The following is a 12,452-nucleotide window of genomic DNA, read 5'->3' on the forward strand; positions in this document are numbered from 1 at the left end:
AAAAAAAAAAAAAAATCCTTCTATGTTTAGGTTACTGAATAGGACCATCATTGGTATTAAAATGGTATTTTACTACTAAATTTTACTTTTTTGTGGGGTGTTTTTAACTTACTTAAATTGTCTTTATTTGATACTGGTTATTCATATTTTGTATTTCTTCCTGCCTATAGCTTTATTCTTTATTAATATAGTATATTATTGATTTTTTCAGATATTAAACTAACCTTGCATTCCTAAGACAAATACCAGTTGGTCATATGGTATGATTCTTTTTAATATGTTGGTGAGTTTGCCCTTGATTTCTGTGTTTTTTGTTTTTGTTTTTGTTTTTCAAATTTTCCTAAAGGTGCATACAGTCTCTTGAGAGAGGGGGGAAGAAAACACCCTCAGTGGGGCATGGTCATGCCACAATCCCTTCTCCATTGTGTTGGCATTTTGGGCATGTCTTCACATATACTTGGTGTGTTTTTCAAGCTGCTTTCCAGGGCTTAGACTGTGTGGTTGACATGTGGGAATCAGTCCCCTTAACCGCCGTGCTCTGGGCTGGCCCACAGGTTTGTCCGTCACAAATGATACTGCTCTGTGGTTTGCTATTTGATATTTTTGTCTGGTTTTGGTATTGAATTACTGGCCTTATAGGATGAATCCTAGGTGCTTCCTCCTGGTTTTTGGGAATTTATGAACAACTGGTTTTAGTTCTTTAACTGTTGCTAGAATTCACCAGCAAAGCACTAGGACCTGTGCTTTTTCTTGTGGGGTGTTTTCAAATTACTTCAATTATCTTTATTTTAGACTGGTTATTCATATTCTATATTTATTCCTGAGTCCTTAATATAATAGTTTGTATCTTTCTAAGAATTTGTTCACTTTTGCTGTTCTTGATTTTTTTTTGACATATAGTTTTTCCATAGTCTATAATCGTTTTTATTTTTATTTTTGTTCCTAAAAAAGAAAGAAATAAAAAGAGAGTGAGAGACAGGCCCCCCCTTCCTCTGCAGTCCAGCCAGTCCTAGGCAACCAAGATCACTAGCACACGCAGATGCATGTGCACACGCACACCAGGGCAGTCAGAGAGGGCTGAACTCCCGTGGGGCGCTGGGGTGCTGCCTCGGCCTTCCCACCCTGCCTGTTACTTATTTCTTTGTTCTGGCAGCTTCTGTCCAGTCTCACAGTATTGGGGAGATTTTCCTTTCACACGTCTAATTGGCTTTTTATCTTCCAGAGCTTTTTCACAGCTTAGGTCAGCTGACCCTTCCCTTTTTTCTGTCACTTTTTTTTCACAGCTTAGGTCAGCTGACCCTTCCCTTTTTTCTGTCACTTTTCTGTCTTTGCTCTTTTAAAAACATCTGGTCTGTGGCAGGAGAGTGAAGGGGTACAGGTAGGTCGCCTGGGGATCACAGTCTGCTTCTTAGGCACCTTCTCTTCTCCCATCTTTGGGCCTTGGAAATTAACAGCCATTTTGATCGTTTCAACCAATTTCGTTGCCAAAGTAAGCAAGTCTTACTTTTTAAACTGTTTAGCTTTACCCTGCACAAGGAAATGTGTGCGTGTTGCTCATGTGCATTTGCCTAATTTCATTTCAGAAGCCCCACAGGTGGCAACTCCTGGCTCGACAGCTGGTCCCGCCGGACCGGCCACCGCGGCCTCTACCACCCTTAGCGCAGCGCAGCCGGAACCTCTGCTCTCCCCGTGCGCAGGGAGCACCCTGGACAGCGCTCATTCCACAGAACTCCCAAAGTCCATGGAACTTGAGGATCTTCCTTCAGACAAGCGTGCAGAAGGACAGGACTCTGTTGCCATAGAAGGCTTCACCGATGAGGAGAGCGCAGAGAGTGGAGGGGAGGGCCAGTACAGAGAGCGCGATGAGTTCGTGGTCAAGACTGAGGACATAGAGGCTTTCAAGGTGAGGTGAGAACGCCTGCCCGAGGCCACACTTGGCCACCAGGTCAGCCTCCCTGATGGCTCCAATGGTGTGCATCTAGCTTGAATCACAAGATGTTATAGCTTTATCATTAACCATGTTTGACAAAATCAAACTAGTAGACATCTGATTTTCTTTTTCTTTTAATTTCACTATAGAGCACTTGTGTTTGCATAGACAAACAGAAGGAAAGTGAGAATGCACTTCTCAGAGGGATAGCCACACTACAGTCCCTTCTTCTCTGGTCTGTAGAGATTGTGGATCTACCCACAGGTGCCCTGCATGTTTTTCAAGCCTCTGGGTCCGAGACACAAGCCAGGCCATCAAGCATGGGGGATCCAGCCACCTCAACCATCACACCACTTGTTGGCCCCTGTCAGATATTTTGAAAAAGGAAGTCATTGAAAATAATTTTAGCTTTATCTTAGTTTTATGTATTTCTGGTAAATCAGTTGCATTTTTGTACTAAAATTACTATAGTTTATAATGTTAATTTTTTTGAGTTCCCAACTCATCAGATTTTATTAAGAATTTGGAGAAAATTGCTATTTATATCATTTTAAAGTTCAAAGAAAAATAAAAGGACTATCATGTGAAAGTAGGATGTTACTCAATTTGACAATTTCAAATTGTAGAACTAGAAGTAGAATGTTACCATCTCGGGACCAGCAGTTGGCGTAATGGCTATGTCGCTGGACTCTCATGTGGTCAACCATGATATGAGTCCCAGACCCAGTAACTTAAATGCACACCAGGCGCGTGTGCATGTGTGCCCAAGATCCCGAGAGGAAAATGGAGGAGAAGGTATTGCAGCGTAGCCATCTCCCCTGGGGGGTGATTTCTCACTTTCTGTCTCTCCGTCTCTGTCTTTCTGGTGAGTGCATGCACCCTATAGCAAAAACCTTTCCAAAAAAAAGGACAGTGTATTTGGGGTAGCCAGTGGCATGATGGCTTAGGTGTCTGGATCCCACATGGTCGACTGTGTGGTTCAAGTGCTGGGCACAGCAGCCTGAAAAACATGCCAGGTACATGTGCGTGCATGCACGCACCAAAGTCTCAAAAGAGTGGAGGGAGGGAACCAGCAGTTAGCGCAATGGCTATGTCGCTGGACTCCCATGTAGTCGACCACGGTTCGTGTCCCGGACCTGGTGGCTTAAAACTCACTCCAGGCGTGTGTACGTGTGTACCCAAGATCCCGAGAGGAGAATGGAGGAAAAGGGATTGCGGCATGACCATCCCCCCTAGGGGGTGATTTCTCGCTTTCTGTCTCTGTCTGTCTGGCAAGCGCATGCACCCTATACTCTCAAAAAAAAAAAAAAAAAAGAGTGGAGGGAGAGGGACCTGCCATGTGGTCCTTCCCCTCGAGGGTGCTGTCTTATTTTCCCCTCTCACTTCCTCCTTCCCTCTCTGCCTGGTGATCCCGTATGCTGTGTAGTAGAGTTAAAAGAAAAAGATATTTTCTGGGTTTTGTTTTCTTGTTTTTCTTTTCCTTTTTAAAACTGGGATAGAGAAGAATGCACTAAAAAGTACAGTGACGAATATAACATTCAAATAATCTGTATTCCTACAACTGACTACTGTTAATACTTGAGCATGTTTGCTTCCAGTCTTTAAGTATATATGTACTCTTAGAAAATTGCATAAGCACTATGATATTATCAGTAGCAGAAAGCTCCTGTGGTCTTAGCCATTCAGAAGGGTGAAGCACTGCTTTGTGTATCAGTGAGCTCCCTGTTTGCAGAAGAATTTAAAAAGATGCTGAGTAGCCCAAGAGCTTGTAAAAATGATTACAGAAGTTCACTAGAGAGAACTGATGAGAGGTCTTAAAGATTCCTTTCAGCCCTCAGATTCCGTAAATCTAAAATATGCTGCTCTGTTTTGTAAGCTCTCTAATTCTATTTGTTATAGGAGGCTTTAAAAACAGGAAGAGAACCCCCAGCTATTTGGAAAGTACAGAAAGCTTTATTACAGAAGTTTGTTCCTGAACTTAGAGATAGTCAAAGAGAATTTGCTGCTACAAATAGTGTAAGTAAAAGGCTTGTTTACATTAGTTTTCCTTTGTTTTTTAAAAATAATTATTCAATTTTATTTATCATTATTGGTATAATATTTTTACATTTTATTTTACAAGGGCACGTGCACTTACCAGAGAGATGCGGGACAGGGTATGAACATGAGAAAGCAAGCTGCCAGGGCAGGACTCTAATTGTAGTTGACCACATGGGAGTCCAGCACCTTAACCGCCACGCCACCTGGTGGACACAGCTTTTCTATTGGCAATAATCCTAAAGGAAATGCAGGATGATTTAAATTTAAATATATTTTTATTGAGTATTTCCGATTTAAAATAGCATAAATTCTGAACTACAAAGTACATGATATTACACAGCATACTGTAGAAGCTGACCCAGCCTGGCATGTAGTAGACTGTGAAAATGAAGCCACAGGCCAACCATGGTTTGAGTCCACTGCCTGGTTGTCCTGAAAGCTCTCCAGGCATGTGCAAGCGTGCCCAGTATCCTGGTAGACTAGAAGACTATAGGAAGGTCCCCGTGTGAACGAGCCTGGAAGGTTGCCCCATCTCCGTCTCTTTCTTTCGTGTGCACATATGCTCTGTCATGAATGAAAAGGTAAATGTAAATTAAATCAATGGCTAAATACCAAGTATAAGCTAAATGATTTTGGTTTAACTTTTTTTTTAAACAAAGGAAAGGAGTCAGTGTCAGTTTGTGAATAGTTCAGGTGGCCTTCAAGGCTCCCTTCGGTTGATTATTCTACCTCGGTACCCTCTTTACTAGAAGACTGACAGAAGCGCTCCGCTGTGCTGGCAGAGTAGCTGCTCAACTGTGAAAGAGACACCTTCAGTGGGCTCCTAGTGGGAGTGAGCCTGGAGTCCTTTCTGTTCAGGTTAAATGAGCCTGCCCAGGCTGTATGTTGGAAACCTGAGGATAGCTTTGTGCTCGTCAGTCCAACAAGATAAAAGATTGTGCAGTTGTGTAATGCAAAGTGTCTCTTCCCTTAGTACTTGGGATATTTTGGAGATGCAAAGAGTAAATACAAAAGGATATATGTGAAGTTCATCGAAAATGCAAACAAGAAGGAGTATGTCAGAGTGTGTTCCAAAAAGCCAAGAAATAAACCTTCACAAATGATCAGGTACTGGTTTCCTTACGTAATAATTTGTAAATATGTGCATGTGTGCGTGCATAGGCTTCTTACACATGTAGCCAGCACAGGCCTGGTGGTGCCATCACTGCCCAAGGGTGATGTCAGCCTTGCCCTGCATTACAGGCTGAGCAGCAGGATGCAGAGTGAGCTGGGCATGGAGGCTTGCACCTGCAGCAGTGGGACCCCACACCCACAGCGTTGGGGTTGCCAAACTTGCCTTTCCTGGAGCCTTTCTGGTGTCAACCTGGGATGGTGGGCCAAGTTTAAAGTCAGAAATTAGACCCTAAGAAGACAACATTTTTTTGAAGTCCCCTTTGTCCTCCATAAAATGAAAATAATAACAAAGTATTGATTCTAAAATGAGATAATTTTGACAAAAGACTGGAACCTGTATGTCCCTAGATGAATGTCCAGTGGGCTTAACATCACAGACTCGTGTGACAACGCTGGCTATCCAGAGCTTGAATCTGCAAGAGGGCTGACCTGTGCTGGAAAGCAGGTGTGACCCCAGAGGTTCTCAGTCCTGGGTCACACACATCCAGCTTGAGTGAGGTCCCCACTTGGTGGGCAGCTTGCCAGATACTTCCCATGGCATTCTGCCTGTTCAGATTTCGAGACCCAGCAGAAGTCTTGGGGCTATAGAGCAGGTGCATTTGGTTTCTGCATTGAAGCCTGGCCCCACCGGGGCCTGTGAGAGTTGGTGAGGGTCAGAGTGAGCTGTGGCTGCAGAAGCTTTATAATGAGTGGTTTTGTGGGGTTTGTTTATTTATTTATTTATTTATTTTTTAGAGAGAGAGAGAGAGATTTTTTTGCTATAGGGCACATGCCTTCCCTGGAGAAACAGAGACAGAAAGTGAGAAATCACCCCCAAGGGAGATGGCCACACAGCAATCCCTTCTTCTCCATTCTCCTCTCAGGGTCTTGTGCATGCATGCACATGCTCCAGTGTGAGTTTTAAGCCTCCAGATCCAGGACTCAAAACATACTCAACTATGTGGGAATCCAGGGACATAGCTATTACACTATCCACTGGTCCCCATGCATGGTTTTTTAAAGCCTCCTGATCGTGTGTTAAGCAGCCACATACTCGGGAAAATAAGTCTATAAAGGAAGAGGAGGAATGAAGAGAGAAAAGAGATTGACGTGATAGTCCTTTAATGACTGAGTAATGAATGCTTGTGGTTGAAGAATGCATCACAGAGAAGTCCCAGAGGAGTCTCCACTGAGTTGTGTAGAACTCGGGCTTTATTTGGTGAGGGCTGTTAATCTTTTCTAATCCTGTGGCTCTCAGTTTTTCCTAGGTTATTTTCACTTGGCAAGATTTCAGTGTTAATTAAGTTTGTTTGTAACATTACAGACCTGTTCAGGCGAAGCCTAGTAGCGGCAGTAAAGCTTCTGATCCTCCAGCATCAAAAACTACAACCACGAAAGCCCCTTCCACAAAGCCCAAAGTCAAACAGCTGAAAGTAAGGGCCGAGCCGCCACCAAAGAAGCGGAAGAAGTGGAAAGAGGAGTTTTCTTCCTCCCAGTCAGACTCGTCGCCCGAGGTCCATTCCAGCAGTAGTGATGAGGAGGGTGAGTTCCTGACGAGCAGCTGTGGAGAGGAGCTGTGTGCCGGCAGTCATGGTTACTTCCTTGGGGAGGATTTGTCTTCCTTTTGGGTACTTCTGTTCCTAGACCTCTATACAAAGCGCTCACATTGCTTGACCTCGTGGTTGACACACAGCTGACCCACACCCACAGCCTGGTAGGATGGGGAGGCAGAGCGCACCTTCAAGTTCCAGCCCTAGCGGTGCTGTTGGTCTCGCCTGATAGGGCCGGAGTTAGCTCACAGGGTTGCTGAGAATCCTCAAGTTCGAAATTTCGGAGTTTGTGTTTATGCTCGAAGGAAGAATTAAACAGTCTGGGCAGCAGCAACTCAAGCTGGAATTAGTACCACACATTGAAGTATCTAATATACCCTACTTGTAGATGTGTACCGTGTGCTGAGAGTGCATACGCTCTGTATCTGCCATTAGCAACGGTGTCCCCATGAGTAAGGGAGGTATGCTTCTGTGCTTTCACTCTCTTACAAAATGAAAAACTCAAAATAATCAGCGTTTAGCAAACATTCTGACCTCAGGTCCCTTCTACACTCCTAAAAGCTGTCGCAGGTCCTACGCAGCACTTACGAGGTTCTGTCTATTGATATTTACCAATTAGAAATGAAAACAGGTCTTTGTAGCACACACGAGAACACCAGCACGCACCGTTACCAGCGAGGCTTAGCAGGGTACTCCAGGCAGTTCTGTCCCCCTCTGTGCAGAGGTTGGCAGACCTGGCCTATGGGCCAATTCTGACCCTACCCCGTTTTCATGAACAGTTTTATTGGAAGACAGCCCTGCGGACTCATCTATGTAATTGTCACCCAAGTACCAGCCAGGCCTGGCCCTGCTTAGTGTGTGCGACAAGGCAAGATGGGTCCGTTCAGGGTAGTCCAGTGTGGGCACTTCAGCCTGTTCCTGCACAGTAGTGGATCTGAGAAGCTGCAGTCCTGTACTGGGAGTCAGCAGTAGCTCTGGGGTCACAGTGCGCTGTGAAGGCTGACGGTCCATGTTTGTGTCTGGAGACTTCCGTGAGCATCCGGGCACCTGCATGTCTGTGATCCAGGGCAGGCCAGAGCGTGAGGCTCCCCTGCCTCTCAGGAAACAAACAGTTATTTATATGTATATATAATATATATACTACATATGTATATTTTTAAAGCCTTATGGCCCTTTACAGAAAATGTACTGACTCTGTCTTCTAGAGCATGACAGAAATGATGAAGGAATAGTGGAAGGCTGCAGATACCCTGCTCAGGCTGAGAACTTAGGCTCCTGTGAGCAAAGGAGGATCTTTGGAGGGACTTAACTAGGGGAGTGACATGGTGAAGCTCAAGTCTGAATTAGAAGACATGGCTCAGGGGTAGACCGCACCCAAACCTGAGTCTTGGCAACAGAGATGGAGAGGAGGGGGACAGATCTGAGAAATTCAGAATGTCATCTTGTAGGACTGAAATAACAGACAGGTTTTTTTTTTTTTTTAATTTATTTAATATTTTCATTTCACTAGAGAGAAACACACACAGAGAGAGGAGGAAAGTGAGCAAGCTACCAGGTCTGGACTTGACATGGTCTGCCACGTGGGAGTGTCCAGTGCCTTAGCCACCACGCCACCTGCTGGCCCCCAGACAGGTTGTTTGAGGGACAGTTGAGGGGTATCCAAAATGGCTTCTGACAACCCAAGTATTGTTGGTTAAGAAATTATCTGAGGGATTATTTGGCCAGAAATAGGGTCAGAATAAAAAATTTTCAGTTCCAAAATTTAAGCGTACTATTTTCAAAAACTCTTTGTGAGTGGTGGTTTAGATGTAGTCACAATGTATGGGGAACTTCAGTGCTTTGAGTATACATGGAAGGCGTTTTACAGAGTGGTCAAAGTTAGCACTCCTCCCTTCTGCTCAGATGAGTCTTCTCAAGTGATGGTGAGGATGAAGTGTTCTTCCATTGGGGTTGGTGATTCAAGTGGCCACTAGGTGTCACTAGTAGTTAAGCATTTTAAATGTGCCAGGGAGGCAAGACTTGGCACTAAACAGATTTATTGTCTAGCAGTCCCTCTCCTGCATTTCTCCGTCCTGCTGGGATTCGGAGCATGTGCACACACATACCTGGTATGTTTTTCAAGCTGCCAGGTCCAGGGCTCAAACCATGCTATTGGCCATGTGGGGTCCAGCTCCCTTAAATACTAACTCACAGGGTCCACCCAATTACAGATACTTTTGTTTGATACCAAAAACTTGACAAGTGATTGTTCCTTAAATTTCTGTGCTCTGTTCACATTAAACATCTATCCATTTGTCTTGAATGTCTCCTCATTCATGCATGGTTTTCTTTTTTTTTTTTTTCCTTTTTTCCATTTATTTATTTCTACATTTTCCCACAAACATTTACTTTACATATAAAAAAAATTTTGTTCATAATCCATAGTTCTTGACAGTTAATAAACAACTTTCAAATTTTCAGAATACTGAATTTTAAAGATAGTGTTCAAAATATTTTTTATGATTTTGTGACTCAACAGAGACAGTATGGTTTTAAATATTTTTGAGAAAATATTTATATGTCAACTATTCAAATCATTGAAAAGCAAATGCCTAGCACACTAGTCACACATAAACCTTCTCAATTCAGCCCTGCCTACCAAGTATTCTGTGATAGACCATCTGCTTTGAGCAAAGATCAGTCTCTTTTTCTTCCTTCAAAGTCTTTCTCAAAATAATCCTCTGGTGTGGTTGCTCTTTTGTAATCTCTACTGATTACAATGCTGGGCTGGAAAAGTCCAGTTTCTTTTATGTTATAAATTATTTCATATTATCTTTTCTAATCCTTTGCCAGGCAAAACTACTTATGGTGCCAGGCCATCTTTCTAAGAGCTTCTGTTGGCTTACTTGAGACCCACCTTAGTTCCATAGTTTTCTGATTAATCTTCAGGTATGACATTCCCTATCCAATGATGAGTATTTCCTATTTCTGGTTCAATGCAACAAGCACTATTGAACTTATGCAAATTACTTCTCTGCCACAATAAGAATACTCCCAAATTATTTCCATTTCAAGAGAGGTCAGGAAGGAAGAAAAGGTGGTGTGGTAGTGAATGGCACTGAACTCCCACATGGCTATGGTTCGAGTCCTGGACCTGGAGGCTTTCTCTCTCTTTTCTCCCCCTCCCCCCGGTCAAATTTAAATAAGTAAATAAAGTTAAATAATTCTTTAAAAAAAAGAATTATTTAATTTTATTATTTTTTAATTTGACTAGCAAGAGACAGGGGGGCGGGGTAAGAAAGCAAGTTGCCAAGCCCAAGACTCCAGCCATAGTCAGGCATGTGGGAGAGCCCAGTGTCTTAAACTCACGCCCCCTGCCACCTCCTCATGGTTTAATTCTTATCACTGAATTCGAATGACATTTCTTCCATTATTAGACATTTTTTAATGTTTTGAACACGTCCTAGACACAAATTTTATAATAAATTAAGAAATTTTAAAAAGTTAACTTTTTACAAGAATTTAATTTTATTCTTTATTATCACAATTATTTTTTAATTTGCTGTAGGGCCTGTGTGCTCACCAGAGGGCGACAGAGAGCGAGCAAGAGAGAGAGCCAGCCACCAGGTCCAGAACTTGAACTGCGGAGGCCACATGGAATCCTGCACCTCAGCCGGTATGCCCCTGCCGGCCCCAGGAGGCCACGTGGAGAGCTGCCTGTATTAACCCCTGCAGTGTCCATCTCATGCCTGTGCACGGAGAGACCCTCAGGGCTAGAGAGGCTGACCTAGCGCAGACACCTGTGGCGGGACCAGGACAAGAACAAGGTCCCTAGCCGACCTGCGCTCCCAGGTGCTGGGCTGGGTGCAGCTTCAGCATCACCCAGGCAGCTCTTATATAAGTGTGATGTTTAAGCCTCCCCCCCCCCCCCCCGCTGCCCAGCTGCCCAGCCCACTACCGCCTGCCTGGGGCGACCGCTGCTGCAGTCCCGTCGTCATTCTTGCAGCAGCCCGCTGTCGTGCACGTTTGAAAGCTCTCCCGTGTTGATGCACCAATCAGCCCTGAGGATTCTCACACAGGCTGTTTGTAGAGGGCAGGACTGAGAAAGCCTTGAGTTTGACTTGTACAAACTGTCACCTGCTTACTGGCTCTTGTAAGGGGAAGAAGTGTTTCCCAGGTTTAGGGAGGAGAATGTCATGTTCCATCTTTTCTTCCTTCCAGAATTCGATCCCCCGGCTCCCTTTGTCACTCGCTTTCTGAACACGAGGGCGATGAAGGAGACCTTCAGGAGCTACATGGAGCTGCTTGTGAGCATCGCCCTGGACCCCGACACGATGCAGGCCCTGGAGAAGAGCAATGGTATACCATCCCGCCATGGCCGCTGTTACGCGTGCTCCATGTAGTTCATGCCCACGGAGCGTCAGCCAAATGTGCAGGATCATTCTATTTTTTAGAATCATTTATTTATTTATTTATTATTGTTTAATTTGCCATAGGGCACGTGCGCTTACCAGAGAGAGACAGAAAGAACAAGAGAAGGAGAGTAGGAAAGCAAGCCACCAGATCCAGGCCCCAAACTGCAGTCAGCCATGTAGGAGTCAGGGCCTCAACCATGCCACCTCCTGGCCCCCAGATGTCCAAGTTCTTAGCTCTGTGAAATGGTCATATCTTTTTATGCATTATCTGAATGTTTCAACAACTTTGTATTTAATGTATTTTTATTGCTTTCTCATGAGAGAAATAAATACAAATACAAATTACGTAACTATGACACAGCATGCTTTTTTAAAAAAATTGTTTTTACTTAACTTTATTATATAGTATTGTCCAGTTTTGATCAGAGATATATGGGATGAAGGGAGTGAGAAAGCAAGCCACCAGGTCTTAGACTCAAACCATGGTCGTCCATGTGGGAGTCCAGCACCCCAACCAGCTTTTTAAATTGATAGTTCTATAAGTATGCCATCCTCATAGTGTGTCGCTAAGTGTATGTACTACATGGAAGGTCTGTATGTCAGGATATCCCCTTTTCTAACGATTGGAAAAATGAAGTGGATAATAATTGTTAAAGGTTAAGTTTGTGTATTTGTATCCTCAGTGAGTCCCTTCTCCTCTGTTGTTCCGTGCTGTGGGATTTAGGGTGCCATGCTCCATACCCAGCATGCTTCCCAAACCTCCAGGCCAGGACTTGAACCACGGCCATAGAGGATCTGACTCTCTTCATCACTAGCTTGGAGGCCAGCTCTGTCATTACTGTGGTTGTTACTTATTTCTTCCATAAGAGAGGAGAAGGAGAGGGAGGCACCTAGACAGGGCCCTCGTGCCATGATCCACCCCCAGCCCCATCCAGCCTGGCCCGTGGGCCTGTGTGCTGGGTGTGCGGGGAACGGCCAAGAATCTGAGACCTTTCCACATGGACTGGTTGCTACCAATGTGCCAGCATTTGGCCCCTACCACCCAAGACTGTTTACAGCAGGGCAGAGCACGTACCGCATGGCGCTGGGCTACCTCTTTCTCACTCTGTGTCATAACCTGCTTTTCAAGCTAGCCTGTTCAGAGCGCATCACGGCCGGTTTCTTGCTGGCAGTATTTTTCATAAGCCAGTACATGCATGTCTTTTAATACATAAATGTTTTGATAAAATTATGTCCATAACTTATCAATTAAAATAAAGTATAATGTTGTTTCAGATGAGCTGCTTTTACCTCATATGAAAAAAATTGATGGCATGCTAAATGATACCCGGAAGAGACTCCTTCTGAATCTTCACCTGGATCAATCGTTCAAGGTATTTGCTTTTG

At 44.2% G+C, this 12,452-nt stretch overlaps 1 protein-coding gene across 4 annotated transcripts in view; it reads left to right on the top strand.

Annotated features, from left to right (window-relative positions):
- Nucleotides 1–12,452, top strand: part of QSER1 (glutamine and serine rich 1) — a 40,674-nt gene that overhangs the window by 21,411 nt on the left and 6,811 nt on the right. For 2 of the 4 annotated variants that reach the window (XM_006140443.3, XM_006140445.3), the window contains 7 exons: nt 1,584–1,903; nt 3,830–3,946; nt 4,944–5,077; nt 6,447–6,664; nt 10,220–10,327; nt 10,873–11,010; nt 12,342–12,439. In XM_006140443.3, the coding sequence (XP_006140505.1) occupies nt 1,584–1,903; nt 3,830–3,946; nt 4,944–5,077; nt 6,447–6,664; nt 10,220–10,327; nt 10,873–11,010; nt 12,342–12,439 (1,133 nt within the window). The remainder of the gene's footprint in view (nt 1–1,583; nt 1,904–3,829; nt 3,947–4,943; nt 5,078–6,446; nt 6,665–10,219; nt 10,328–10,872; nt 11,011–12,341; nt 12,440–12,452) is intronic. The other 2 variants (XM_027771871.1, XM_006140444.3) reach the window with 2 other exon arrangements.

The sequence above is a fragment of the Tupaia chinensis genome, unplaced genomic scaffold (genome assembly GCF_000334495.1).
Source record: "Tupaia chinensis unplaced genomic scaffold, TupChi_1.0 Scaffold000037_18, whole genome shotgun sequence".
NCBI lineage: Eukaryota > Metazoa > Chordata > Mammalia > Scandentia > Tupaiidae > Tupaia > Tupaia belangeri.